Source organism: Netta rufina (genome assembly GCF_964035555.1).
Source record: "Netta rufina genome assembly, chromosome: 3".
Classification (NCBI taxonomy): domain Eukaryota; kingdom Metazoa; phylum Chordata; class Aves; order Anseriformes; family Anatidae; genus Netta; species Netta rufina.
Genome location: NC_140125.1, coordinates 35,196,336 through 35,223,863, shown reverse-complemented (window position 1 = coordinate 35,223,863; position 27,528 = coordinate 35,196,336). Strand labels below are relative to the sequence as shown.

The 27,528-nt window shown below is 64.0% G+C and overlaps 2 protein-coding genes and 1 long non-coding RNA gene across 9 annotated transcripts in view; 1 reads left to right on the top strand and 2 right to left on the bottom strand.

Annotated features, from left to right (window-relative positions):
* SLC35B2 (solute carrier family 35 member B2) overlaps positions 1-27,528 on the top strand; it is a 126,980-nt gene that overhangs the window by 1,738 nt on the left and 97,714 nt on the right. For 2 of the 5 annotated variants that reach the window (XR_014618297.1, XR_014618298.1), the window contains exons 4-5: positions 517-813; positions 909-2,444. Coding sequence is in view for 3 of the 5 variants with exons in the window: in XM_084284233.1 (XP_084140359.1) it covers positions 517-813; positions 909-1,985 (1,374 nt within the window). In the remaining 2 variants the exon portion in view is untranslated. Of the gene's footprint in view, positions 1-516; positions 2,608-27,528 lie in introns of those variants that run through there. The other 3 variants (XM_084284233.1, XM_084284235.1, XM_084284234.1) reach the window with 2 other exon arrangements.
* LOC311207848 lies at positions 3,240-5,980 on the bottom strand. Its single transcript, XR_014618289.1, has 5 exons — positions 5,617-5,980; positions 5,176-5,331; positions 4,838-4,971; positions 4,103-4,402; positions 3,240-3,692 (listed from the first exon to the last, which is right to left on the bottom strand). It is a non-coding gene; the product is annotated as an uncharacterized lncRNA (long non-coding RNA).
* On the bottom strand, positions 6,651-26,647 carry SLC29A1 (solute carrier family 29 member 1 (Augustine blood group)). 3 transcript variants are annotated; one of them, XM_084284319.1, is made up of 14 exons: positions 26,471-26,647; positions 24,223-24,307; positions 11,141-11,211; positions 10,772-10,853; positions 10,459-10,631; positions 10,185-10,324; positions 9,921-10,055; positions 9,735-9,832; positions 9,383-9,473; positions 9,200-9,291; positions 8,979-9,087; positions 8,774-8,859; positions 7,645-7,844; positions 6,651-7,398 (listed from the first exon to the last, which is right to left on the bottom strand). In XM_084284319.1, the coding sequence occupies exons 3-14, from the start codon at positions 11,167-11,169 to the stop codon at positions 7,287-7,289; spliced, it is 1,347 nt and encodes a 448-aa protein (XP_084140445.1). In that variant the 5' UTR covers positions 11,170-11,211; positions 24,223-24,307; positions 26,471-26,647; the 3' UTR covers positions 6,651-7,286. The 3 variants fall into 3 exon arrangements, with proteins under 3 accessions (XP_084140445.1, XP_084140444.1, XP_084140446.1); XM_084284318.1 differs by lacking the exons at positions 24,223-24,307; positions 26,471-26,647 and adding an exon at positions 20,411-20,518; XM_084284320.1 differs by lacking the exons at positions 24,223-24,307; positions 26,471-26,647 and adding an exon at positions 12,322-12,405.

The following is a 27,528-nucleotide window of genomic DNA, read 5'->3' as shown; positions in this document are numbered from 1 at the left end:
CCCAAGTCATTTCGTGTCTCTGCACCGCGGTTTCTCGGGAGGGGATGGATGATGGGAGAGGTCTGTGCTCCTTTTGGGAGGTGCTGTGGCACCAGGGCTGCACAAATAGCAGAGGTGACAGCCAGTGATCATCCCCAGAGGAGCATCTCATCTGCTGGGTTTAAAACTAGGTTTGATTTGAATGGGCCTGGGGAGTTGGAAGTGAAAACCGATGCGGAGGCCACTGGGAGAGGCGCCAGGCCCTACTGCAGGGAGCTGGCACCGAACCCACGGCAAGGCATCGGTAACGTCCCCCGGCCCTGCCCGCATGGTTCAGCAGGCAGCTCAGAACAACTGCTCCTTGTGCGCTGGGGTGTCGCTCTGTGGGCTTTTCTTCCCGGGAGGAGGCTGAAAACGGGGCAGGGCTGGTTCAGTTCGGGACTGGCTGTTCCCAGCTGTGACCACGAGGAGCAGCGGGCTGGCCCCGTCCTTCCTGCCCCAGCAGGGCCCTGAGTCCGTGCTCCTCCCGCTTCGCAGGCCTCCTACCTGACATGGGGCGTCCTCCAGGAGCGCGTGATGACGAGGACGTACGGCGCCACCGAGACGGACCCCGGTGAGAAGTTCAAGGACTCCCAGTTCCTCGTCTTCATGAACCGCATCCTGGCCTTCACGGTGGCCGGGCTGTACTGCGCCCTGACCAAGCAGCCGCGCCACGGGGCGCCCATGTACAAGTACTCCTTCGCCTCCCTCTCCAACATCCTCAGCAGCTGGTGCCAGTACGAGGCGCTCAAGTACATCAGCTTCCCCACCCAGGTGCTGGCCAAGGCCTCCAAGGTGATCCCAGTGATGATGATGGGCAAACTGGTGTCCCGCAAGAGTTACGAGTACTGGGAGTACCTGACGGCCGCCCTCATCTCCGTGGGGGTCAGCATGTTCCTGCTGTCCAGCGCTCCCCACCGGCACGCCTCCACCGTCACCACTTTCTCGGGCGTGGTCCTCCTGGCCGGCTACATCGTCTTCGACAGCTTCACCTCCAACTGGCAGGACGCCCTCTTCACCTACAAGATGTCCCCCGTGCAGATGATGTTCGGCGTCAACGTCTTCTCCTGCCTCTTCACGGTGGGCTCGCTGCTGGAGCAGGGCGCCCTGCTGGAGTCGCTGCGCTTCATGGCCCGCCACTCGGAGTTCGCGGCCCACGCCGTGCTGCTCTCGGTGTGCTCGGCCTGCGGCCAGCTCTTCATCTTCTACACCATCAACCAGTTCGGCGCCGCCGTCTTCACCATCATCATGACGCTCCGCCAGGCCTTCGCCATCCTCCTCTCCTGCCTCATCTACGGCCACACCGTCACCGTGGTGGGCGGGCTGGGCGTCGCCGTCGTCTTCCTGGCCCTCTTCCTCCGCGTCTACGCCCGCAGCCGCATGAAGAAGCGCAGCAAGAAGCTGCCGCCCGGCGACACCCCCGCGCAGAAGGTTTAGGCAGCCGGCGCCCCTCCGAGCTGTGCCCGCTGTCCCGCCTCCGCCGGGGGACCCCGCCGAGGAGCGGGGTCGGGGTAGGGGCAGGCTGGAGCAGCGACTCGCTTTTCCAACTGCTTTTCCCGGGGAAGGGGCTGCGGCGAGGCCAGGCTGCCGCAGCCCCAACCCTTTTTCTTTGCCTTAACGGGTCGGAGGCTTCCAGCCGAGGCACTGGGGGAAACCAGCGTGGAGCTGCTGGTGCCCCTGCCCCGCCCGCGCCTCGTGGCGTCCCTCCAAGGTCACTGATTGAACAAGGGAGCTTTTTTTTCCCAGCCCCGTCTTGCCTCTGGCTGACACGTCTCCACATTTCGGTCACGACTCCAGGGCTCAGCAGGAGGAAGCAAAACACTAGCGCTGCCTTGGGGACGGCCCTACGACGACGAGGGAAGCGCCGAGCTGAGCCTGTGCCGGGGCTGGGAGCAGAGGACAGAAGCTGCCAGCCCCTCCAGCCCCCTTCCCAGGAGGTGCTCCAGGTAGGACAGGCGCGGCTCTGAGGCAGCCCGTCCTACCCCAGGCCTGGGATCTGCTCCGGGCGAGCTGGAGTCGAGGCCAGGACCTCAGAGTTTGGGTTCGGCCGTCCCTCGCCCCAGCTCCACGTCCCTTTTCGCAGCTCCCCAGGCTCGCTGAGCCCTGTAGGTTACTTTTCGGTTCCAGCCGCTGCTGTTACAGGCCAAAGGCCGCAGCACCCAGAAGCCCGGGGGCACCTCTAGGCTGCTTCTGGGCCGCGTGGTTGCCGTTCAGAGAAGCACAACCACCACCCACCCTCCTCATTTTGCATCTTTTTTTTTTTTTTTTCCCTGCCAACTGGAGGCACTGACCCCGGCTTTCTTAGGGTCTTGCCAGAGCCCCCCCAGTGCCTGGAGGCCCGCGGGAGGGGGCAGAGCCCGCTGCAGTGCCTTGTCCCCGCGCCGCAGGGGATGGAGCATGTGGCCACCAGCAGGGAAGGGGCAGGGGTTGCCGCTCCCAGTGCTCTTTTTTCCCCAGGAGCCCGGCGTTTCGTGGCTGCCCCCGGCCTCCCCCCCGCGAGCTGACTGAGAAGCCAGCAGGTTTTGGTACTTTTGAAAGGCAACTTTTTTTCCTCTATTTTATTAAATTAAAGATATGCTGCATATAGTACCCTGGGGGTAAACGTTCTTTTATTTTTTTTATTTTCTCTACCTGGAAGGAGGGGAGCAACCCTCCCTAACCCCTCCCCAAGTCTCTCTGGGACCACAGAGCAAGATCCCTGCAGGCACAGCTGGGCAGCACAGTCAGGGAACAGAATTTACGGGGTACACGTGCACCAACACCAGCTCCACACACCCCATCCACCCGCCCAGCACATGCCTTGCGAGAGCCCTGGGACTCGGTGTCCCTTCCCCTGCCAAACCCAGGAGCTGGCGTGGCAGAGGGTGACAGCCCCACAGCTGGGGCAGTGCGAAGGGCACGTGAACCAGAGGTGCTGCCTCTCGGCCATGCAGGAAACTGGAAAAAGACATGGAGCAGCAAGATGCCGAGCCCAGGAGCAGCAGGACACGGGTGGGAGGGAAGGTGGAGGCCAGCCCGCAGCAGCGTGTGCTCACAGCCTGGCTCAGCGTGCCCAGCTGGCAGGCACAGCTTGAAAATGTTTGTTCCTGGGCTGCGGAGCTCTGGCCGAGCTGCTGCCCAGCTGGGGATGAGCCCTGCACAGCAGGGCCCGTGTCACCTACCTGCACGGCACGCCCCGCAGGGCTCGGGCACCGACACCATACACAAAGGGCCCCCCCGTGTAAACCCAGTCCAGTTGGTACTTTAATTCCAGTAGAACAACATCAGAAAAATACATGAGAGAGAACCAAGCCGACCAAAAGACACCCTGCTCCGGGGAGGGAGCAGCTCAGAAGGGCTCTCCCCACCTGACGGACTGAAAGCCCCAAGGACAGGCAGCCTGGAGCTGCCCGAGGCACCCACTACTGACAGACAGGGAACCGTGACTCCCTTCCTCCCCCCCCAAATCAAAGGGAATCCAAAGACACCCCCGAGGGGTCAGCAGCAGCCGGGGGGATCAGCCCCCTTCCCAGCGGTGAGGTGGGTTGGAGGCCTGGCAGGAGACACAGGAGGTTTGCCCCTACTTTGGTCCACCTCTTCCATGCGGGATGTGTTTTCCTCTCCCTCCAGAGCGGGGATTTCATCGGGGGGAGCTGCGCTGGGCTCCTCTGCGGACACCTCATCTTCATCAGTGCCTAAAAGGAGAGGAGAGGGACAGGAGAGGGGGGTCAGCACCTTCACAGTGACTGGCAGCAGGTTAAGATGACCCCATTATGAGGAGACCCGCAGTAAGCTCAACGCTGAGCTTCTCCTCAGTGTTGAGGATAAGCAGGGATCCTCAGAGCAGCTCCAGGATTGCTGCACGGAACGGTCTGGACAGCTCAGCCAGCGCCTCCAGCACCTACTGCGCGTTCCCCACACTGACCCTCTCCCATCAATGCACGTATTTGGGTCAGTGCCCCTTGCCTGCAGCCTGGGGCAACATTGAGTGGGGCCCAGGAGCCCTCAGCTCTGTACCAAAGCACAACAGAAGTGATGGCTTTGGGTACACGCTGGAAAGGAGCCCCCTGTCTCTGCCAAGAAGCTAGCATGGCCCAGGACCCACCTTGACAGCCAGGTGGTCCCCCCAGTCATTGGTGAGGCTTTTGTAGAACTCGCCGTTCTCTTCCTGGGTGATGTCATCAGGGTTGCAGGTCCAAATAGGCTTGGTCTTGTTCAGCTCCTCCTGGTCAATGTATTTCTCCTTAATTTTCTTGGTCTTTTTCTTCTTGCTTTTATCTCCTTCCTCCTCATCAGAGCCCACATCCTCAATTTTGTGTTTCTCCTCATCCTTGGACTCCTCTTCTTCTCACCTTTCTCCTCCTCTGCCTCATCATCACTGATCTTTCTCACACTCCTTCTTCAGCTGTGGAGGAAAGGACAAGAAAATCAGCACCACAAGCCCAGGTCTAGCACCAAGCGAACATCACCAGGAATCCTTCTCCATGTGAGGTATCCTCCTGGGTGCAATACAAGGCCCAACCCATGTAACACCTGGAAATGGAGCTTATCACCAGGGCAGCCCTCACAGCCCTTCCAGGATCTACATAACCAGGAACTGTTCAAGGGAATAGCAGGCAAGAAACCCTCCTCTCTCTGTGGCTGGTCTGGATGACCCCCAGCTGCACCAATACAAGTCCAACAGTGTGGCTGAACATTTCACTTCCAGTTAGCCCCCAGCCTCATACTACCTCTAGCAACACAAGCTGGAAGCTGCTCTTTCCTAGCTGCTCCCTCCTCTCACCCCCCCTCACTCCTCCCTCCAGCCTTTCCGGGATCCCCCAGTTCTTCTCTTACATACATGAAGCGTGATGGGGTAGCCCATGAACTGGGAGTGCTTCTTCACCACCTCTTTGACCCGCCTCTCCTCCAAGTACTCTGCCTGGTCTTCCTTCAGATACAAGTTCACTTTGGTGCCTCATCCTATGGGCTCGCCTGTAGTGTGAGACGACAAGGATTTGTGCTTCAGGGCACTGCGTTAAAGGGCAGAGTACAACATGGACTAACCCCTTGAGCCTAACCGCTGCTTGGTATCTCAACATTACCATGAGTGATTAATCGGACAGTCCAGCTCTACGGAGCACCAGGGAAAGGGTCATGCCCAACAGCAAGACACACTTGGCTTTGTGTGACACATACCGTGGTCAGACCAGACAGTGAAGGAGCCCCCAGCTGATGACTCCCAAGCGTTGTCACTGCTCATCGTTGTCGTGCTTGGTAATGACAACCACCTTCTCAGTAGGCAGAGTAGAAACCCACACCAAACTGCCCAACCACGGAGATGTCTGCACCAGCCTGTGGAGGTGGAGAAACACTAATGGAGCAGGGAGGACATGGGAAAGGTGTGCAACCGATTCAACCAACAAAGAGCTGCATCAGTATGCACACATTAAGGAGCAAGTGCTAGCAGGCAGCCAGCCCTACTCTCAGCACCTCCCTGCTGCTGTGGAGGTGGAGATGGAGAAACACTGCAGGAGGCCAGCAGCTCCCACAGCCAGAAAGGCAGCAGGGCTGGGGTTATACAACAACGCCAGACTGTGCCCAGGCCCTTGGGATCCCAGACACCCCCTAACAACCCACCTGCAGGGCTTCCATGAAGGCCTTGGTGCCGGATTTGGTGATGATGCCCAGGTTGTTGATGAGATCAGCTTCCATCATCCCGATGCCCGTGTCCACCAGGGTGAGCGTGCACTCCCAGGGGCTGGGGACTAGGTCGATGGCGAGGTCCTCACCGCTGTCGAGCTTTGAGGAGTCGGTCAGGCTCTCATAGCGGATCTTATCCAGCGCCTTGGGGACAGGGCGATGCCTCCCGCTGCCTCCCTGCTCAGCACCCCCCTCCCCTCACCGCCACGAGCCCTAAGCGTCTCCCAGAGGGCCCCAGCCGACAAGGGGCTGCTCACGCCGGAGGCGTTGGAGATGAGCTCCCGCAGGCTGAAAGGGGCGCTAGAAGGGGACAGGGACAGGACGGGGACGGAAGGGTAATGCCCGGCCCACCCCTCTCCCCGCTCCTTACCTGGCCGCCCGCGATCGCCCGCCGCGAAATGCGAACGCAGCCCCCCGGCCGCCCTTTTATAGGCTGGGCGCCGCCCCGCCCCAGCCGCCGGCTCCCTCCGCCTTAAAGCGGCCACGGACCGCGCTGCTTCCAGCCGCCGCTCAGCGGAGCCTCGTCACGGCCTCCCAACCCTTCTCTCCTCCTCATATCTCGTCAGATACTCAGGTGCCCTCCTCTCCGCGCTCCCACCCGGCTCAACGCGGCAGTCCTGTCGGTGGGCCCCCCAAAGTGCCCGTTTAACAGCAGCGTGCTGGCAGGGGGGCGAGGGACTACTTCCCGCGGCCGGCGGCGGAGGAGCACAGCGGAGAGATAAGAGTGCTGCGGCTCTCGCAGAGTCTTCCAGACGGCCGCGGGCGGCCGTGGGGGGCGGTGGGGCCGCGCTGCTGCGGGCGCTCGGCTCAGCCTGTGGGGCTGTGAGGGGCTGAGGGGTCGGGCACGGTGTGGGGCACGGTGTGGGGCAGGCTGAGGGGTTGGGGACCTGTCAGGGGGGATCCGGGTCGGCAGGGGGCGCTGGGTCCTGTTGAGGAAAGCCCCTGCAGTGATGGAGACGGACACAGGGACGCAGGTTTCGGTCTTTTTTATAGAAAACGGGTACACTGAGAGACACGGGGGGGGGGGGGGGGCAGGCGGGGAGCTGCCCCCTCTCCTCTCTGCAGGGGGGACCTGCTGCGTGGTACGGGGGGGGAGCCGGGAAGGAGCTGCAGGGTCTGTGGGGGGGGCACCGGGGCAAGGAGAGGGGCAGGAGGCGAAGCGTGGGGGCTGCGCGGTGGTGCTGGCCCCCGGTCACGCCGCGGGGGCGTCCCCGGGCCGCGGGGTGCGTGCTGCGAGGAGAGGGGAGCGAGGCGCTGCGGGCAGGAGGGGCGGTAACACTGGATGCTGCTGGCCTTCGAGCCCGCCTGGCAGCGGTCGAGGGGGTTTGGCACGGCTGGGGGGAGCGACACGGCACGGCGGGCAGCAGGAGCTGGGCTGAGGTCCCAGGGGTGTCACACGCGGCACGGGGCAGGCGAAGGCACGGAGGCCTGAAGGCAGCGCGCGGCCAAGCGTGGCAGGAGCCAGCCCGGCCCTGGAGGAGTGGAACCGTCCCCGGGTGTCAGGTCTGCCCTGGCAGGGGCAGGCGCGGGGCGCTCAGGTGTCCGGGGCCTCGGAGGAGGAGGATGCGGAGCCGTCGCGGTGTCCCTGCACCCTCGGGGTGCCTCTGCTAGACGAGGATTTGGAACAGGAAGGAGATGGCGGCTCCCAGGGCCAAGCCCAGCGCCAGGAAGAAGGCCATGACCGCGCCGGCTGTCTCCGCTTCGTGGGCCAGCACTTTCCTAGGGGAGAAAACACGTGTCAGGCCCCTTCCCAAGACGCACGCCCCGTGCCCTGGCATCAGCTCTGCTGAGAGGAGGCCACCGAGGAGGCAGAGGCTGTGTTCCTCCACGGCAGGAGGCCAGCAAGAACAAATCCTGCCTTGCTCCGAGCATCTACCTCCAAACCCCGGGCTCGCAGGAGAGGCAGAGTGCATGGAGCACCCACTGCTGTAACCGGCTCTTCCCCCGCCCCCAGCCCGTACTCACTTGGGCCCGAAGCACATGCAGAGGCTGGCCAGGTAGCCGTTGGAGATGGAGAAGAAGATCATGAAGATGATGTACCAGGCGTCATGGGAGAAGATGACGGGCAGGTAGTTGCGGGGCTGCACGTTGCACAGCATGAAAAGGGGGATGAAGACAACGCGGAGGAACACCAGCAGTGGCAGGAGGTAGCTGTCCTTGCCGGGCTGGGGGAGAAACACGGGGCGCTGAGCAGCTCTGAGGTGGCTGGCACAGCAGCAAGGGCTGCAGAGGCTGTCCCTGCCGCGCTGTGGCTGCGGAGGAGCCACACCGAGCTGGAGAGGACTTGGTGCTCTGGGGTCGGAGCAGCCCCTGGAGGTGGCAGCACTCTGGGGCTGGCGCAGCTGAGGGACGCTTCCTGAACGTGGTGGATGCTACGCCAACTGCTGTGCCCGCGGGCAAACAGCAAGAGCAGCTGCCTGCTTTGTTTGCAGAGCAGAGAGGAGGGCCCCAGCCAGGGAACCGGGGCCCAAAACCGCAGGCAGTCAGACTTTCCACACAGCTCTGTTTTGGAAACGGCTCCTGCTGGCTCATCCCACCGCCACGGCCCAGGCAGCTCCAAGGAGAAGCGGCTCCGGGCTGCGAGGAGCTTCTCCAAACAAACAGCCCAAACCATGCAAGGGAAACGGCGCTTGGGGGGTGGACGCAGGCAGGACAGCCCCCTCCTCGCCCACCGCTCAACCCCGGCACCAGGAGAGGAGAGGAGAGCTCGGGGGGGACCTGCAGGGCCCTGCTCCGCTCCCAGGACCGGGCTCTTTAAAGCAGCTGCACCCCGCGCGGGGGCCAGAGGTTTTATTTTGGGCTGCCCTGCCTTTCACCCTCTTCAACCGCCGCCATCCTGCCCCGCTGTTTGCATAGCTGGAGCGCAGGGTTGTTTACAAAGAGGCTGGAAACGGAGGAGACAGCTTCATCCAAGCCCCGCTGCGGGAGGGGGTGGGAGGAGGGCAGGACAACGCCGTGGCTTTTGCTTCTAACCCGTAAATTTCTACTTGGACCTCCAGCCAGGGCAGGAGGCAGCTCTGCGCCTCCTTCCTCCCCCAAGCCGTGGACGGCAACCCCGGTGGGAGCCGTGGGCACGGGGTGATGGAGAGCTTACCCACGTGAAGAGGGCAGTGAGGCTCCGTCCTGCCCAGTCGAAGACGTTGAACATCAGGAAGCAGGAGACGGGGATGAAGTAGAGACCTGCAGGAGGAGGAGGAGGAGCAGATCAGCGGTGCCCGGGGTGCCCTCCTCCACAAGCCCCACTTCCCTTCCTGGCATTTAACTTGTTGCCGCTTCCCTCCCAGCCCGGCCATGCTTACCCCACTCGTTTTCCTCTCCGAGGCTGGTGTGCACCTTAGCTGTGATGGCAGGGAAGACCCCGATGGTGACGGTGAAGACCGCACAGACAGACACAGCCATGAGCCAGAGCTGGGGAGATGAAAGAAAGAGGTTGGTGCCGCCGGCCTGGTCTCTTTTTCCATGCCCTGCGCCCGTCTCCTGACACGAGGGGCAGGGCAGGGGCTGCTGGCAGCTCGCAGACCTTCTTAAAAATGGAGATGACCGAGGACTTCTCGTCAGGGCTGTGGACGGGGATGATCTTTGAGTTATTCTGCTCCATCCCGTTGAGCTCATCTGCGGGGAGAGACAAAAATAGAGGCATAGCAGACCCCACACAGCACAGCCCTGATTTAGCCCTGCCTCGTCTTTCCTCTCAGCCCCTCACCTTTCTTAATCAGGTCTCTCTTGGTCTCCAGCTCCGCGTTGTACACGTGGTACTCCGTCTTGTCCTTCATGGAGTAGTACCTGAAGAAATCCTGCGGAGACACAGCCAGAGAGCTCGGTCAGGCAGGAAGAAAGAAGCCTGCCAGGGGACCGGCACCTCAGATCGTGCCAGATGGGCAAAGTTTTTCTTCCTCTTCTGTCTGGGGCTCATTTCCACACAGCCCCAGGGTATATGAGGAGGGAAGTGCCACGGGGAGGTGCCCCAGGAGGTGGAGGCTGGCAGGAGCCAAAGCTGGGGTGCTACGGGGCCAAGGTTCCCCAGGCTCTTCCCCACCAAGCAGACGAAGCCTTACCGTGCGGGGCAGGAGGATGTAGGACAAGATTGCCAGCAGGATGGCCCCGCACGCCGTGGTGAAGTAACCAATGAAGCTCTCTGGCTGCTGAGCGCCAACTGGGGAAGGGACAGGGAGAAAAGGATGAGGATGAGGAGCCAGCAGCGCCCCGCTGACCCGCAGGGCCACAGGGCAGGGGTTACTCACTGGCGATGCTGAAGATCATGGCCAAGGCGGCGAAGATGCCCGCCAGGCCCTGCCCGCTCATGATGGGAGTCGTGTAGTTGGCGGGCAGGAGCCCCGCCAGGCCGAAGAGGCTGCTCTGGAGGATGGCCCCGAAGGCTGCGAGGGGAAAAACGAGAAGCAGGAGTGAGGAACCAAAGGCGAGGGTACGCCGCGCCTCGGCGGGGAGCCCCTGTGGGTCCCCGTCCTTCCCACAGAGCCCAGTCCCAGCCCCGGGGCCTCGCTCACAGTTGATGAAGACGATGCTGATCATGGTGAAGACGAAGAAGGGCAGCGGCTCCATGGCGACCTTCACCATGACGGCGGTGATCAAGAACACCAGCCCGATGGCCACCAGGCTGCCCAAGATGCGGATCTGCTGGGGAATCCTGCAAGAGAGGGCCTCGAGTGAGGAAAGCCCAGCTCCTGGAGGCCTGAAAGCTCTCCCCAGGGTGTCCCAGCCAAAACCCAGCAGTTTGGCCCTGGAGGGGGCTGGCGGGGGCAAGGATGGGGCCGGGCTCACCGCTGGTGGATGAAGGAGTTGAGGCAGGTGAAGACGAGGAGGGGCACCATGGCGCAGAGAGTCATGAAGTTGTCAAACATGGACTGCAGGTAGGAGTGGGACAAGGCAGCCCCAGTGCTCTGGTTGCTGACCTGGCTTATGTTCTCCGCGTCCGCCAGGCGGCCGATGAAATACTGCCAGGGAAGGAGGGGATGAGGTGCTGCCAGGCCTCCCCAGGCCATCCCCGTCCCCGCTCCAGCCCCACAGCCAGCCCAGGGCTCCTCCTGCCACCTCGGCACCACTTCTGCCTCCCCGCGGTGCCGCAAGCCCTCACCTCCCTGGCAGTCATGAAGAAATTCCATGGCAGCAGCGTTCCCAGGCCAAGGATGAAGAAGATCAGCCAGACAGCCTTGTACCTGCACAAGGTGTGTGGGAAAAACCCGTTTTTCTGTGGAAAAACTGAAGGAGCCCCTCACGGAGCGCTCTCCACGGGCAGGGAGGGATCCTGCTGCTCCCAGCCTCTGCCACAACCACTGCTGGCCGTCAGCGACGCAGCACTCCCCAGGGGCTCAGCCCATACGGGCCCTTTGGCGCCCTACAGCTCCGTAACCCACTAAATAGCAGGACCAGGGTGCCCCCTGCATGCTGCCCCCCCCAAAATGTCCCGGTCCCCTGCGCGTGCCCCGCGCCCGCTCGGCGTTACCTATCCTGTGGCCCGTCTCTTGCTGTCATCTTCCGCAGCGAGGCTCAGCGCGGGTCCTGGCAGGTCTCTGCCTGGGAAGCAAACAGAGGATTTTATGGGGCCGTGAGGCCAGGCAGGGGCCTCCCGCTGCAGGTTTTCACCCCGGGGCTGTGCCGCTGGGCAAGCGGCTCCTCGGGACTGCCCGCAGCCCAAGCCCTGTGCCACCTCTGTGCCGCTGCTCGGGGGGCACCGCCTGTCCTCCCACGGGAGGGCTGCCCTCCCGCGATGCCCACGCTGCTCCACCCCGGCCGCCTGCCACTCGGCTGCGGGCTCTTAAGGGATTTGTGAGCCTGCAGCTCTGCCCCCAATCCCCAGGAATCCCCGAAGCGTATGCGCACTGGGCTGCGGCCGCTCCCCCCGCCCTCCCCGCATCCTTCCAGCGCCGGGGGTGCGGAGGGACAAAGGACACAGGGCACGTTTCGGACACGGTGGCCTCTCGGGTCAGCGCCCCACAAACCTTTTTCCGATCCCCTCTTCCCCAAGGCTCTCACAGCCCGTTCCTGGGCTAGCCGAGGGCATCCCTCCTCCCCTCCCCGGCGCTCACCGCTGCGGGTACAGCCCCTGCGGGGGGGAAACCGGACCCCATCCGCTGCCCCCCGTCCCCGTTCCCTCTCAGTGGGGCAGAGAGGGTTCCCCACAGGCCTGCCTTGTCCTTCTCCAGGCGGGGCGGCGCATGGGGCACCCGGCTGCTTCTCCCGGGGCGCTTGGTCCGCAGCGGGGCTCCCGGAGCTCAGCTCCCCGCTGCCCCTCGGCCTCGCTTGCCTCCCGTCCTGCTGCAGCATCCCTCCCTGCCTGCCTGCCTGCAGCACCCTGCCAGCTAGGGCGGCCCCGGGGGCTGGCAGGGAAGCAGCATGCCGGGATCTGTAGTCCTCACGAGGGCAGCCTGCCTTAAAGGCAACCGGGAGGGGAGCCTCCGGGCACGGCTGGCACTGGATTAGCGGGGGGGTGAAAGCGTGACTGCTACCCCCCCACGTGCAGAAACACCGCCAAGGCTGCTGGTTGTCCCCAAAAAACAGGCAGCAGAGCCCCAGCTTGCCCAGCAGGTCCCCAGGAAGCCACCCCTTCCCCAGACAAACCCCACCAGCTTCCCTCGGGTCGTGCCGGTGTCCCGAGAAGCCGGGGAACCAGCGGCACACACGTACCTGGGGAGGACAGAGCCCCAGCTGCTGATCCTACCCCCGGGTCCAGCCTATTTGAAGGCAGCACGTGCCCCCCCTGCTGCTGGGGGCGAGCGCTCAGCCCCGGCTCAGGTCACGGGGCCGTTGCCGTGTGGCTCTGGTGGCACCCGCGGCGGAGGTGTCGGGTACCGGGGCTGGCAGGCGGCCCGGGTCCCGCTGCCCAGGAGAAGGCAGCAGGCAAAGGGCACCGTGCACAGGGTGGCACGGGGCTGCCGGCGGCAGGGAGGATGCAGGGGGGGCGGGATCGGGGTTTTGGGGACGCTTCTGTGACGCTGCCCCTTCCCCGACACCTCCCGCTTCCGTCCGCGGAGCGCCAGCATCCCTGCGTCAGGAGCCTGACCTCAGCGGGTGATGCCCGGCCGCAGCCTCCTGCCTGCTCTGTTTGTTTTCCATCTCACTTTGCTAAGCGCCTTCTCATTTATTTATTTTATTTTTTTTCCCCACAAAGAGCCGGTGGCTGCCAAGGGGCGCGCGGGTCAGAGCTCATTACGGCAGGAAACGCGTCCAGCTGCCAACTCTTCCAAACGGCCCTCCAGTAAACACGAGAGGTCAAACAAACCAACACAAGCAACAGGTGGCAACCAGGCGAGAGCGATCCGACAGCAGATTGAGAGCAAGCCCACGACAACGGGCCAGGGATGGAGCCCACCTCCAACCTCCGCCACCTCCTGGGGACCTCACCGCGACCACCGGTGCGACGGAGGGCGCGGGGCAAGAGTAAGGACTCTTGTTCCTGGCCACCCCGTCTCCTCTGAAGTGCTGCGTGAGCAAAAGGAGCAGGATGAGGGGTTGGACGGGCTTAGCAAGCGAGGAGTTATCCCCTTTGACCACACGTGAGCGAGAGGGAGCACAATTTTAATTGCCCATTTGCTCGGCACAAAGGCTCAGGCACGCGCTTAGGTGACACCGATTGTGTCGGGCCAAGCCTGGCAGCCCAGGGCAGGGATGTGAGCGAAACGCCCAAGCTCTGCAGAAAAACTGGCACTGCAGGAGCGCCACGCCTGCAGGCAGCACTTTGTCACCCGCTTCGGAGGCTTCCTCACCCCTCCCTTCCCACTCACCCCCTTCCCTTCGGCTCCTGCCACCTTCGCCAACAGCGAGCGAAGAGCGCGTCCAGCTCCACGGCGCCATTTCAGGGCGAGGGATGGGGATGCCCTGAGCCTCGTCCCCAAACACCAGCCCGTTAAAGAGAAGCCCTTTCTGCCACCCCAGCTAAGGGGCTGCTGGCAGGCTCTCCGGCGAGCACCTTGGCATCCTCCTGCCGCCGGCCAGCGCCGGATCGCTTTGCAGGGATAAGGTCAGCACTTCCTGCCCCCGCAGCCAAGACGGGGCAGGGCCAGCTGCCTCTCCAGCCATCGCCCCCTTCCCTCTTCCGTCCTCCCCCCCCGCGCCAGCAGGAAGGCTGACCTGGGGCCGCCGGAGTTTACCTACGGGCACGGAGGTCCGGCGAAAACAAGTCACATGAACCCTCGGCTCGGCTGGAGGATGGGAAAGGCGTCGAGATCTCGTCCCCGGCCAGGCCACCTGCACGCTCGGGGTGCCCCTTCCTTGCTGCGGCCGTGCCTCCGTCTGCAGTCGTTTCTGTCCCACGCGCCCCCGCCTTCAGCTGCGCACACACCTGGCGCGTTTTGCAAGAGGCATGAGTGTGCGTGGCGGCGCACCTCGCCGCGGCGCCGGGACGAACGCGAGGCCTCGAAAACGCAGGGCAGGTGCCCCTGCACGACACGGAGCCCGGCCAGCCTGAAACGGGGCCTCTAGGAGGGCCAAAGGCAACGCCAGGAACGCAGGGGCACGGCACGAGCAGGGAGAGCAGCTCCGTGCGTGCGCTCTCAGCCGCTGAGCAACGCTGCCCCTCGGTCAGACAGCCTTGGTATGTGTTTTGTAACCCGCTGAGGGTTTCGCTTTGTGAAACTTCCCACTTCCCCTGCAACTCAACAGCCCTTTGAGCAAGGGCAGTGTCCCGCAGCAAGGAACTCCTCCGCCGCACGGCATCTCCAAGGCTCCCTCGCCCTCGGATCCAAAGCCTGGACACACTTTAGACCCCTTCTCGTGCCAGCCATGACTTTCCAGGCGTGGATCCTAGCCACCCTCGATCATGTTTTCCAAACAGAAAAATTCTAGCTCACTTAGTCATACAGAAACAGCTCTGCGCCTTTGATCCTCCTCTTTGCTTTTCTCCAAATCTTTCCCCTCGTTCTCCCAAAGCCTTTCGGAGATGAGGGGGCCTCATTACGAGTGGATGAGCCATGGATCTGAACAATGGCACCAGCCCTTCCTGCTTTGGTGCTCCTGGTGGCTTGCAAAGAGTGACAAAGGCTCTTTCTTAACGACTTGATGCACTCAGTGACTCTGGCTGCACACCGAGCTATCTGAAATAGCCCCAGGCCTCGCTGTGAGCAGCCAGCTCAGTTTGTAATCTCCTTTGCAGATTTGGGACTATTATTTCCCCCTTGTGCATCACTTGATTTTTATCTAAACCGAATTTCAGCTGCCTGGTGTCGCAATGCTCTTCTGTGCTTTAGGCACTGTAATTCGATAGCATCAGGCGAACCCTCAGCTCCTTGCTCACTCACTCCCTTTTCCAGGTCACTCCTGACGGCGCTGGAAAAGCGCGGAGCTCAACGCGGCCATCTCCTGCCACTGCAGGGACTGACCACGGCCTCCCACGCCCTGCTTCCTGTTTTGGAACCAATTACCCAGCCACGCAAGGACCTTCCCTCTTGCCCTGCCAGCTTCCCGAAAACCTGGGCTAAAAGACCTCGTTGGGTGCGTTTTGGCAAGCCGTGCGGCCACCGCGAGCCCAGGCTCCCTCCGAAGCACTCGCCCAGCTTGGGGACCTGGGGTGCCCACGCAGGACCCTCGGCACTTGCCGGCTCCCCACGGGCTGGGTTGGCCTCTCGGGTCGCGGTGCAGGCGGGCGGGACGCGCAGCAGCTTCACCAGCCAGCTTTTCCCCGAAGTTCCCCCCAGCCTTTCTTAGAAATCAGCGCCACATCTTCCCCCTTCCCGGTCTCTCGAGGGCTGGGGCAGGAGTGGATGAGCGAGCACACGTCGCACACGAGGCTTGGCTGCTTCATCCTCCCTTTCCTGTCGGCGAACGTTACCAGCGTTGGCTCTGTCTGCTTTATGAGCCTTCCTCCGGGCTCCTCGGACGCTCGCTGAGCCCCCTGGCAGAAGGACACAGCTCGGGCTCTCCCGGAGAGCAGAGGACGAGCTCTGTTTGGCTTTTCTTTTGCATCCTCTTCTCCGATCCCCTCCAACAGCCTGTGGCTGGCTTTCTGCTCCCGGTGTGCTTTACGCGCCGTTCCCACCAGCGAGCTGGTGGCACTTCCTACTGCGCTCGTCGTTCTGCTTCCTGAGCCCTGCCTCCACACGCAAACCAGCTCACCGCAGCCTCCGCGCCCCCACCGCCGCTCTGCCCCTGCCCCTGCAGGAGGGAGCTCGGCGAAGCATTTCAGCCTCCCCATCACCTCACTGCCCTTCGCATCGCGAGGCGCTGGCAGGCTGAAAATGCTCCTGGGAGGCTCCCCGCTCAGGCACCCTCACCCCACACGGGTTTTTGCACGGCGTGCAGCAGCGACGCCTCCTCCACACCTCCACTGCACCCTGCCTCACCGTGCCACCCGTGCCGAGGAAAGCAAAGGTGGGCTCCGAGCCCTGCTCCTTTGGGTTTGCAGCACTTACACGGGATTCCCACAGCCGCCCAGCTCTGAGCAGGAGACACGGGGGATGTCCCCGCCGCCAGCAGCTGCCCCGGCCCTTATCTCGTCTGCCGGGCGGCGCAGGGGGCGCGTCCAGCCCTGCGGCGTGTTTTGAACCGCGCACAGCAGCCAGCTGCAAGGCCCCTTATCGGCAGGGTTCACCGAGTCCCGAGAGGCTCCCCCGGGGGCCCCCGGCAGGTAGAGCCGCCCGGGTGTGTAAATTAATCCGGGAAGGCTCTTCTCACGCCCTCCACTTACGTCCTTAATTTGACAAGCAAGCCACGCGCTGCCCTGCACCTGGCAATTATGCCCCTTTGACGTGCCCGGCGTCAGGTCGCTCGCTCTGCCTCAAGCAGCAGCTCCTGGCGGCACGGCGCTGACACCACGCGTGGTCACTGCTGCCCACAAATCCCTCCCCCTGGACACCGCTCCCCAGCACGCTGGGCATGGGCTGCCCCTGCAGGGCTTCCCTCCAGCACCCACGGAGCCCCACGCAGCAGAGAGGGGTGCTGCTGCTCAGCATCCCAGCAAACGCTGCACCCCCGAGGCAGTGGCCGTTCCCCTCCTTGCTCCCAGGGAGAGCGTTTTAAGGTCACGGCAAGAAGCTTACCAGAAGGGCAGGGTGGTCCCAGCCCCCGGGTCCTGGTCCCACAAGTATCTGAGCTGTCCTTGGCTCTCAGGCTGGCAGTTTGGGGACGGGAGAGGAGATAGGGTGCCCGGAGAGGGCAGCAGTTCGGGGGGGACGTCACCGCTGCGCAGGGAGAGGGAGCTCCCCAGATGGAGCCAGCATCGGAGGGACAGAGATAAGCTGAGATAAGGTGCCACCGCCGCAGGCACAAGCTTCACCTCCACCCCGACACGCCACCATGGGGCAGAGGGGCCCCACGGGGATTTTGGCAGCCGGGCTGTCACCCCAGAAGGAAGGGACAACAAGGCAAGAGCTGGCTGATGCGCTCGAGACGTGAGGTGGCAGCGATGACCTCCAGAGAAGGCCACCCCGCCTCACATCCCCGCCCTGAGCTGGCTCGGGAGGAGGAGGGCACCGTTTTCCAGAAGTGGGTTGGAAAATGGGAAAAATCAAGGCCCTTTCTCCCAAGGGCAGGATGAAAGATTTGCGCAGGGCTCTACTCAACCGCATCTGCGGAAACCTCCAAAATAAAGCGCGCAACCTAAAGGAAACCATCCCCAGGTCCACCCTCGTGGAGGTCCCAAGGGCCGTGGAGGGATGCTGGGGGAAAGGGGTCGTCCCGGGGGCCACAGCAGGAAGAGGCACAATGGGAGGAAGCCAGGTTTCCGCTCCTGAGTCAAGAAAACCCTGCGGGGAGAAGGGGCAGGACACCGTTAATGCGAAAATCAGCTGGGAGCCCCGGTGAGGCTCAGGGACACGGATGCTGGGTACATCTCTTGGCCTTGTTGAAGCAGCCAGGCACCTCGTGCTGCTCCTCGTGGACAGCTCTTACCCGCTCCAGCGGTGTGGAGGATGGAGAGTAACGCCAGGAGCTGCTGTGCGAGGTGCAGCCCTATCCGTTTTGGGGTTTTGCGATAAGATCTGCGTCTTCCTGCCCCACAACGCCCCGGCACCCCGTTCCTGCTGCCCCAGGGAGCAGCCCTGTCCGGCAGCATGCCGGCAGATCGCCTCCTGATGTGGCTCGGCGCGCGGTCACCCCAAAAAGCCACGAGGAGCAGAGGTGAAGATAGGAAGGAGAAGCTGTAGGAGAGGGCGGACTGCTTCTTAATCGCGGCCCCGAGCCCCCGGGTGTCCCACAAGCACACTTTAAAGCAGGCTGCACGCCCCAAAGCCCTGCACGCCCCTGCTGTGTCCCCCACGTGCCTCCCTCTGCGGCTCCGCGGGCTGCTCGCTCAGCACATTGCCAGCTGTCGGCGGAGGCGCTGGCAATTTCGCAGCGAGGTGCTTTCCCATCTGACAAGTCCTAGAGGAAACGGACGAAAATCAATCCCCCCCGGCACTGCTGGGAAGAAGGCAAGGCCGACGAGTTCAGCCCGATTTCCTGCTGGCTGCCTCCCCGACACCCAGCAGGCAGACTCCAAGCCTCTGCTCCCCGTCTGCCTCAGAGAAATGTGCTCTCCTGGAGGCGAAGCCCAGCCGCACGCATCCAAGGCTCGGCTAAAAGGCTGACAAACAGCCCCGAGCACCTCACGCCCAGCACCAGGCTCACCCGTTTGTGCCACTGCTGGACCCAGTGCTTTGAGCCTCTGCTTCCCCAGGGAGGGGGGAAACCAGGGAAAAGCCTGCTCCCAGCCAGAGCAGGGCCAAAACACCACAAGAGCTTGAGGTTCCTCGCTGCCCGGCATGGGTTAGTGCTGGGCTGAGAGGGGAAGAGCTCGGTGCTGGGGGGACGATGCATGGAGTTTGCACTTTGGGGTCAGTGCTGAGCCGGTAACAAAGGCAAGCAAACAGTGGCCGATAAGGGCGGGTTTCGCAGTTTCCTTAACAACTCCCAAGGACTCCTGGCCAAAGCAGCGGAGGTGCTCGCTGCCTTCCAGCCTCGGCACCTTCCCGGATGGCTGCAGGCTGGATCCAGCCCTGCCTCTACCCGGGGAGCTGCGAGGAGCAGGGCAAAGCGAGGAGGGCGCCGTGCCAGCCCGACGGGTGCCTCCGCACCCCGGCTTCCTCCCTGGCCACAACAAGGAGGGAGTGCGATCATCGCGGGTCAAGGACGAAGCCCAGGGCTCAGCTTCAAAGCGGACGGGACTCATTAAGGCCATCTCACCCCGTGATAATGGGCGCAGGGATGCCGTGATGGTGAAATGAACTATGCAGCTTGGGGAGGTGCCCTACTGCCCTGTGTGCCGGGGCCACGATTGCTGGGCCAGGCTGAGGTGGGTATCTTCATCCTCTGTGCTCCTCCTCCTCGCTCCAGGCACCTGGCACAGCCCCTGCCTCTCATCTGCGCTAGCCCGGGGGGCAGCCACTCTGCAAATCACCTTCTGGGGCCTACGCCACAGCCCTCGGAGCCACATGAAAGCTCCTCTGCTCCACAAACGCAGCCTCAGGGAGCCGAGAGCGAGCCTACCTCTCCTTGCTGGGAGCAAAAGGCAATGCTGGGAGCAGGAGAGCTCAGCAGCCGAGCTCTGCGGCGAAGGCAGACCCGAGGGAGCAGCTTGCAAGGGGCTGGGGAGCGGAAACGATGCCGCCAGGCCGGGCTGGGGTGCAAGAGGAGAGTGGGATTTCCCACGTCGGCATCCACAGAAGTCTCCTCAATTGTGTCTGCTCGCAACAGGCAACCGTGGGGCAGCCGAGCTGCTTCCTGCTCCGGAGCCGCGAGGAAGCGCATCCAGCTGCGGCCGCCAGCTGCACGAACTCCTCCTGCTGCCCGCAGCCCCGGGGAACCCGCTGGGCTGAAGGACACAGCCTCGCTTCTCTGCGATCCCACAGCCTCAGGGCTTGGCCAGCGCCGCCTTCCCACGAGCCGAGCTGACAGCCCGTCTCCCAGGCAGATGCTGTGTCAGCCCAGCTGGCCTCAGTGCTTAGCAGGGGCGAAAGAGAGGCGCGGGTTTAGCCACAGGGGTGGGGAGGACGGCACGGGCTCCACGCCGAGCTCCCCGTGCTCCTGCTAAGGCGGCCGATCTGCTCGGGAGGAGCAGGCAAACACGTGTTGAAACCTCCTGCTGCATCCCACAGCCGGCCGGGAGCGCTCCCCCGAGCGGGACGCGCCGCCACCACGGCCGGGGGCTCCTGGTGGAGGGCCACCAGCCCAGGGGACCCGGTGGCACGTGGGGCTGGGTGGCACGTGGGGCTCAGCCCGCGTGCCCTCCTGCAGCTCCGTGCCATGTGTGGATGGCCACATGGCTGGGGGGGGGGGACACGCAGTGCCCTGGTGAAACCCCGCACCCCACCCACTTGTGTCCGGGAACCGGGTGTGTGGCCCCAAAACCACGCACCGGCTGGCACTCCTCCCATAAGTTAGGGGAAGGGGCTCGGAGCTGCCGTGGGAGCCTGGGAGGGTGGAAAACACCTCGAGAAAAGCAGCACCCGAGGCGGGGGCGCGCAGCATCCCCACGGGGGGGGCACCTCCGCGCCCCACGCGTGGCCCCGGAGCGCTCGGGGGAGCGCATCCCCCGACGGGCAGCCCCCTGCCGCCACCTCCCCGCCATCCCCGGCCCCCCCAGCCGCTCGCAAGCCGTCCCCCCCAAATTTTTCTCCCCCCCCCACCCCCCCGAGTCATTTTTGCCGCCTCTTCCTTTTACCGCCTCCAGCCCCCAGAGGGCCGGGCTGGGCGCCGCCACCATGCGCCACGCGGTCCCCACGCCCCGGGAGGGTCCCCTCTTCCCCACGGCCACCGCGGCGCCCACGGCCACGGGGACCCCCGCGCCCCCCCACGCCGCACCCACCTGCGGCGCACCCCGCTCCGGGCCGGGCTCCGGCGCCGCTCCGCAGCTCCACGCCGCTCCGCTCCCCGCCGAGCCACTCCGCCCCGCCCCGGCCCGCCTCCCGCTCCGCCCCACGGCGGGGGGGACACGCGGGGGAGCCGTGCCCCGCAGCCCCACACCCGGCCCCGGGGGGGCGCGGAGATGCGGGGTCCCCCCCCCGGCTCGCCGGGATGCGGGGCGCGCCCGTGCGCCCTGCGCCCGGTGGCCAAAGGGCGAGCAGCGGGGGGCTGCGGGCGCCTTTCCCCGCTCGCACCGGCTCCAGGGGGTGATTTGTTTGGTTTTTGTTTTTTTTTTTCTTTGCACAGCTCACATTAATCGATCGGTATAGATAGCTGGCATTCAAAGGCTACTTGTTTTTTTGCTTAAGTGCCAAGGTACGCTGGCGCTGAGGGTACTTTGTCCCACGGCGGAGGGGTGTGGGTGCAAACCCTAGCTCGTACCTGGGCGGCTGGGGATGTTTTTTGTTTGGCCACTGGTTCAAACACGCCACCCTCCTTGCTGGATCTCTTCACCTATAACTTCCAACCCCAGGAGGTGACCGCAGCTTATAAACTTTCCCCTTATTTGACTGCTCGAGCGTTTTCTGCGCTGATAAAACCTCCTCGGGAAACTCTGCAGCCAGCCACCAGCTGGGTTAGGAACAAAAATAGGAAGCTAAACGACCCCAAGTGCAGATCCCGATCCTCAGTGACGCTCACAAGATGCTCTACAACACGCCTCCCGAGCAGAAACAGGCACAATGGTCACGCTTTTATTTCACATCCCAACTATGAACTTCTACGTGCAAGCAAAAAGATCACAAAGCCATGAAAAAAAGGCAGCAGTGACACATGAGAGACAGCTACTTGAACTTTCTGAAGTACGGCAGTGTGTCACCCCGATGAGGTGGCCTCTCCACCGCCCTGCTCGGTGACACCAGTGCTGCAGGAGCCCTGCCGGTGCCGGTGGCACCCATTTATCACAACCCTGTGCTGCTGGGGTCTGCCCGCGGGCAGCCCTGGGAGCACGGAGCGAGCGGCAGAAAGCGTTGGTGGACAACAAGGCAGGAGGCTGCTGCACTAAGTCTGAGATTCGTATCGGGTCAAATCAAATTTCAAAGCTCCCGTCTCCAATTAGGCTCCCGCTGTGTCTCGCGGGCAGTGCCGGATCCGAGCCCAGGGGCCTGCCTTTCCCCAGCCTGCTTTCCCCAAACGTCTCCGGTCTGGAAGGTCTTGCTCCGGGTGAGCTCCTCTCCCTTCCCTTCCCTCCCCCACTAAGGGAAAAACACCAACCGAGATCACCTCAAAATACACAGGGAGGGGAAAAATAGAAAGCCAAGTGGAAGGCTGCAGTGTCGCCTGCTTTGGGACGCCTACAATCACCCCTCTAGCTGTGAGATCGGCCACGCTGCCGCCTGCGGAGCCTTACGAGCTCCCGTGGGAGACGTGGGGACCTTGGTGCTGCGTTGGCTCAGGCCCTGTGTTTCCCCTGGAGAGGTCACACCCGCAGCTCAGCAGCACAAGCTAGCGTTTGAGCCTCGTTAAGATGTTCATGTTATTTATAAGCTCCAATTTTAGCTAAACGCTACGGGAACCGATCCCCCAGGGACCCCTGGGCGCGTGGTGCCCGCTCGAGCCACCTCTGGGCATCCAGGAGCCGGTAGCAAGGTTCTCAGCACCATTAAGAGACCCGGCCCTGTCGGGAGGAAAGCCACCAGCACATCTCCTTCCCACCCAATTTTCCAGTAAGCCTCCACTTGAGGAGCAGGTGGGTGTAGCTGCTGCCTCACCCCGGGGCTTTCAGCAGCAGGGTACACAGCGCTCAGCATCGCCAACGTACCGGATTAAATGTTGCCTAATTCACAGCTCTGCTCCTGACGACACTCCCAAGGACTGGAATTGGCACGGCTGCTCCGAGCCGCCTCTCTCGGTGGAGCTTGAAAACCCATTAGCACCGAGCGCAGCCATCGGTGACCGCAGGCAGACGGGAGGCAGGCAGGATGCCCGGGGGGGCGCGGGGAGGAAGGCAGCCCCAGCCTGGCTGCTTCTCGGCGCCCAGAGCCTCACCCAACCAGCACCAATTCGCAGGACTGGGTCTTGAGGTGTCCTCCCGTGGGCAAGCAGGCGGCCCGGGGCGAGCAAGGCACGGTGCTTGGACGTGAGAGCGGCTCAGGGCTGTGAAACTTCAGCTGCTCACGGCTCGCGCATCGCCCCGCAACGAAATCTGCGCCCCAGCTGGAGGGCCGAGCTGCTTTGCTTTGTGCAGGCCAAGCACGGCCTTTGCCGAGCCCTCTGCTCCCAAGCGGCTCGCGTGTTATCAAGCTCGTTCCTGCGAGCACAACAACAAGTCCTCCCAGAAGAAGCAAACAGCTCCGGAAACCTCTTTGGCCCCGAACTGGAAGCAGCTGGCACCGGGAGCGCCGCCGCCCCACGCCGCCACGCCACGCGGAGCGGGATTTCTCCCCCTCGTGCGGGGAAAAGCCAGCCCGGAGCGAGCCCGGGGGCTTGCTGCTCTCCCAGCCTCCTGCTCGGGAAGCAGCAGCGTGCTGCCAAAGTGCTGCTGGCAGCTTGCTCCGCTCCCCAGAGCGAAGGGAGAAGGCAGGCTTGTACTTTCCCGGAGGAAGGCAGCCAGCAAAGTCTCTGCCTTATATAACGCCGGGAGTCCCCTCACCGGGGCCTGCCGGAGAGGCTGGCTGAGTTTTTCCTCCCGAAACCTCAGGTGTGTGCCACAGGCAAGCCAAAGCTGTCACCTGGAGCCCAGTTTGTAGGCTGTCCTCCAGCCTGGCTCCCCGGTTTGTAACAGGCAGAACAAACAGAAGGGCTCCCCTTTCAGATATGCTCACTGCCAAACATTTCACAAAAGCTGCTTTTTTTCTTTTTTTTCATTCTTTTTTTTTTTTTTTTCCTCCTTGTAGCAATTCCCCGCATCCACCAAAGCGACTAAATCCAGAAGGGGAAGGCAAACAAGCGGCTGATTTGGAAAGCAAGAGCAAAATGTGAGCTTTATTCCGGGCATAACCTGGGGAAATATTTTCTGCACCTCTTGGGCAATGTTTGGTTTTCAGAGCCCGAGGAGCGAGGTGCTATTTGTATGCGCTCAGCGTTTCAAGCATCCTTTCCCCACTTGGCACCCACGGCAAACGCTTCCCTCGGAGATTTGCGAGCACTTTGCATCCATACGTTAATTAACCCACAAGCCTTCCTCCTCCGGCACCGAGATTTTCCTTTTCCCCTCATTTGCCTCTGCTGCAGACGCTGGGGGGGGGAACGGAGGCAGCGCGAGGACACGGGGCTGTGCACCAACCCGTCCCAAAGCCATGTTGCCACCCCAAATCCAAGCCAAGCAGCGAGGGCAGCCCCGGCCACCTGCAGCACCCGTGTGCGGAAAGGCAGGGCCATAAAACACAGGCATGCGTGTCGCTGCGTGGACGTCTCGCTCTCCCCGGGCACGTGCGGAGCTGGTTTGCTCTTCTTGGCCCCCGGTGGGGCTGGGGGAAACTGGCTCTCATCCCGCTGGCACACCCCATCAGGAAACGCAGAAGATGCTGGACCTCTCGCTCAATGGCAGAGGGAAAAAAAAAACCCTACAGGCTCCTGGAGAGCCGGTTGTAATGAGGCTGCGGCAGTCCCGGATGCTTTGAAAGTCAGCAGAGGTCCTCAGCCTCTTCCTGAGGTCCCCAGGAGCTGCTGCCAGCCCCGTTTGGGGACGGGGCTGTCCCACCATCACTCATGGGGCTCCCAGCGGTGACCCCAAGGACGCCTGCCCTGCGATTTGGGGCGGGAGGGGATGCTCACCTGCGTGCTGTGATGCTCTGTGGAGCTCCGGCCGTGCCCGTCAGCCGTCCCGCTGCCGTCCCTCCGCCTCCTCCCGCGGCCAGACCTGCCGGGATAAAGCCAGGCTGCTCGCAGTTGAAATGGGGCCGTGGGTGCCTTTCCAGCTCAGCAAGCAGGAACAAACCCCATTGTCCACGGGCTCAGCAAGGGGCCCGGGTGCTCGCAGGCCTCCCATTCCCTCCATCGTCCCAAGGGGAAGCAGGGCCGGGTGCTCGTGGGGACAGCAGCATCTTTGGGACCTGGCGCCGGCGCTCCCCTTGGCAGCCCTCGGGTGCGGGCTGAGGGGCCCAAACCCACTGCCAAAGCCGCTGCTGAGGGTCTCCCACCCCTGCTGCCTCCCTTCCTGCACCCCTGCTCCCCCCAGCTGCCCCTTTGCTCCTCCGACAAGCTTTTACTGCCTAATGACAGCTCCTGGCACGGGGCCGCGGGGCAGCTGGTTACTGAGTGACAGCGGCAGCCACCAGCCGTCCCGTGAGGCTGCTTCTGCCTGCAAGGGGCCAGGCTGAGACCTGGGGGAGCTCATGACACGTGGCGTGGGCTCCCGGCCCTGCAGGAGCCAGCAGGGAGCCACACAAATCCCCAAGGGCACCCGGCTCCTCGAGGCGGTGCGTGGGGATGGCACCGCGGGGACCCTGCCATGGGGCCACGGGCAGGAGGAGGGCACCTCACGCAGCCCCGAGAGCTTTCCCAGCGCTGCCTGCCCAAATCTGCGCCTGCCCAAACGCGCGCCCAGCCCGCCAGCTGCCGGCCGGCGCGGAGGAATCCAGCTCTGTGTAAACGCCTGGCACGGCCGACCGAATCCTGCTTGGAGAGCGGAGCCTGCCCCGTCACGCTTTCCCCTGTGGGCGATTCGGCAGCGGGGCTGTGGCTGAATGCTCCCAAACATCTCCCGGGGAGACGGCCGGCCGGGAGGGCCCTTCCCCACAGCTCCCAGCACGACAAGCCGCTCATTATTTCCCCTCCCTGCCAGCCCTGTTTGCTCGCCTTCCCAAGCCGCGACGTGGCCCCGAGGCCAAGCAACGATGAGACATCACCACGAGGGCCGGCCAAACCTAAAGCTGGCTGCTGGGCACGCCGACTGCCCAGGAGAGGAGGAAAAAAAAGCCTGAGCCCCCCATGGGGAGCACCCCGAGTGAGTGCCAGCCATCCCATGGGCAGGGGGCATGCTAAAAAAACAGGGCAAAGGAAATAATTCGGGGTACCACCGGGCTTTGGGGCGCAGACGTGGAGAGGGGGCTGTCTCAGGGGCACCGCCTGCTTCTCCCTGGGTTTGGGGTGGGTTGGGGCGAGCGGGGCAGATCCCGGGGCCGTGCCAAAGCCCCGACAAACTCACGGCACGGGGAGCGCAGCGCGGTGCTCCCCTCTGCTGGCCGCAGCCGGCGGCGCGCCCGTCCCCGGCGCCTCGGGGCTGTGCGTTTTGGGGAGGGGGGGGGGCAGCAGCTTTTTGGGGGCTTGGTGAGAACCCAAATCTGCGCCCCATCTTTGGGGTGCTATTCCCAGCCGGGATGGGTGCGTTACGGGTGGGGTTGTGGAGGTGATGGGAGCCCCAAAAAACAGGCGGAGCTCCGCGAGGAGCCCCCCAGGGCAGCTCGGGGGGCTGCAGCCAGGGCTGCCCACCCCGCCCCACGTCCCCGTTTTGTGGGGTTTTGGCCAGGGCAGCCAGGCCGAGAGGCAGCCTGGGGGCAAGGGCCAGGCTGCGGACCCTGCCCCGGCCCCCGCACCCCGTGCGTGGGGTCAGGACCCTGCAAACAAGCCAAGGGGCAGCCGGGGCCACCCCGTCCCGGCTGAACCAGGCCGAGGGCAGCACGGGGACGGCGCCTGGGGAGGAAGGAGCTGGGGAGGGAGCGGAGCGAGGGCCGAGGGCGGGCGCCCAGCGGTCAGCCTGCGGCTTGGAAGGGTCACGGGAGAGAGTCTGGCTATGGGGACAAAGGGCTGGCGAGGTTTGGGAAGCGCTGGGGAAGAAACCCCGATGGGGAGGCACCGAGCGAGGGCTCCCCGCTGTGTCCCCCGCGCTGCAGGCACCCCAAGGACCCTACAGAAGCACAAGGCACCACCCCAGTACGGCCAGGAGTGCGGGGACGAGCACCCTGGGGCCAAAAAAACCCCATGGGACCACCTGCCCCCCCGGCACCCCAACACCCTGCCCCGTTACGGGCCAGCAGGCAGAGCAAAGCCACCGCCAGCGGCGTCCCCGTGCCCCAGCTCTGACCTGCTGTCCCCGGCACCGCCGCTCAGCCCCGTGCCCCCGTTTCGGTGGCTGTCCGTGGCACACGGTGCCAGCCCGGGGCACGGCCACGCACGCTTACATGTTGTTGGCTTATTTTTTTGTTGTTGTTTTGTTATTTTTTTTTTTTTCTCCCCGTGCTGCTGCCGGCTGACGGGTCCGGATCCGGCGCTGCTCCGGGGGAGAGCTGCCAGCGCTGCCTGCCTGCCTCTCCGCAGGTCCTAGTGCTCTGCCGGCCGCACCAAGGACACCCGGCTGCAGGACAGCCCTCGGCCCCCGCCCGGGGATGCCCTCCTGGGGACAAAGGCCTTGTGAAGCGGGGAGCCCTGCCCTGTAGGCATGGCCCTGCAGAGCCCGCTCCCCCCAGCCCTTTCCCTGCCACCCGCAGCGTGGCCGGGAGCCGGATCGTCCTTGTCCCCAGCTCCCCGCTCAGCCCCGGGGGCAGAGGGACGGGGCGCTGGGTGGCAGCCCCCCTGGCTGCGGGGTGACCTTGCACGCGGGTCTCAGAGCCACGTCCCCTCCCCACCCCTCAGCCCGGCTCCTTTCCCTCTCGCCACCCTGCCCGTTACCTCCGGGGCTCAGCTCCCCGCTGCCGCCGTGCCTGGTGCCGGGGATCCTCCAGGAGCGGGAGGATGGGGGCTGCGGAGCCCTCACCACACCACCAGCTCCTCAGCGGGCGCTGGCTCCCGCTGGCTCAGCAGGTGGAGGCTGCGTGCACGCGGGGATTAGCGGGGGGAAGCGGCGCCTGCCACCCAGACCGCCAGCGGGCCCGCTGCCAGGGCGAGGAGGGGGAGAGGCTGAGGGGAAGGAGCCCTCCCGCGGCACCCCGCAGCACGGGGAGCGCGCCGGGGGCTCTGCCTGGGGTCACCAGTTTGCCCCCCCAGCCCCTCTGCCTTTTACATGTCCCGTCCCATGCTGCTGTGCTGGATTTGGGCCAGCGTGGGACACTTTGGGCAGGTCGGCGGCTCCACGTGTCCCGCACCCCGAGCAGTGCCCTGCGTGCAGCCCCAGCCCCGCTGCCCCTCCGTGGGCCCCCGAGCAGC

Excerpts from the sequence above, each read along its gene's own strand:
- SLC29A1 (XM_084284319.1), bottom strand. The coding sequence starts at position 11,169 with ATGACAGCAAGAGACGGGCCACAGGATAG. Across the intron at positions 10,325-10,458 it reads AACTCCTTCATCCACCAGCG|GATTCCCCAGCAGATCCGCA; the intron begins GTGAGCCCGGCC and ends CCTCTCTTGCAG. Across the intron at positions 10,056-10,184 it reads CAGCATCGTCTTCATCAACT|CCTTCGGGGCCATCCTCCAG; the intron begins GTGAGCGAGGCC and ends TTCCCCTCGCAG.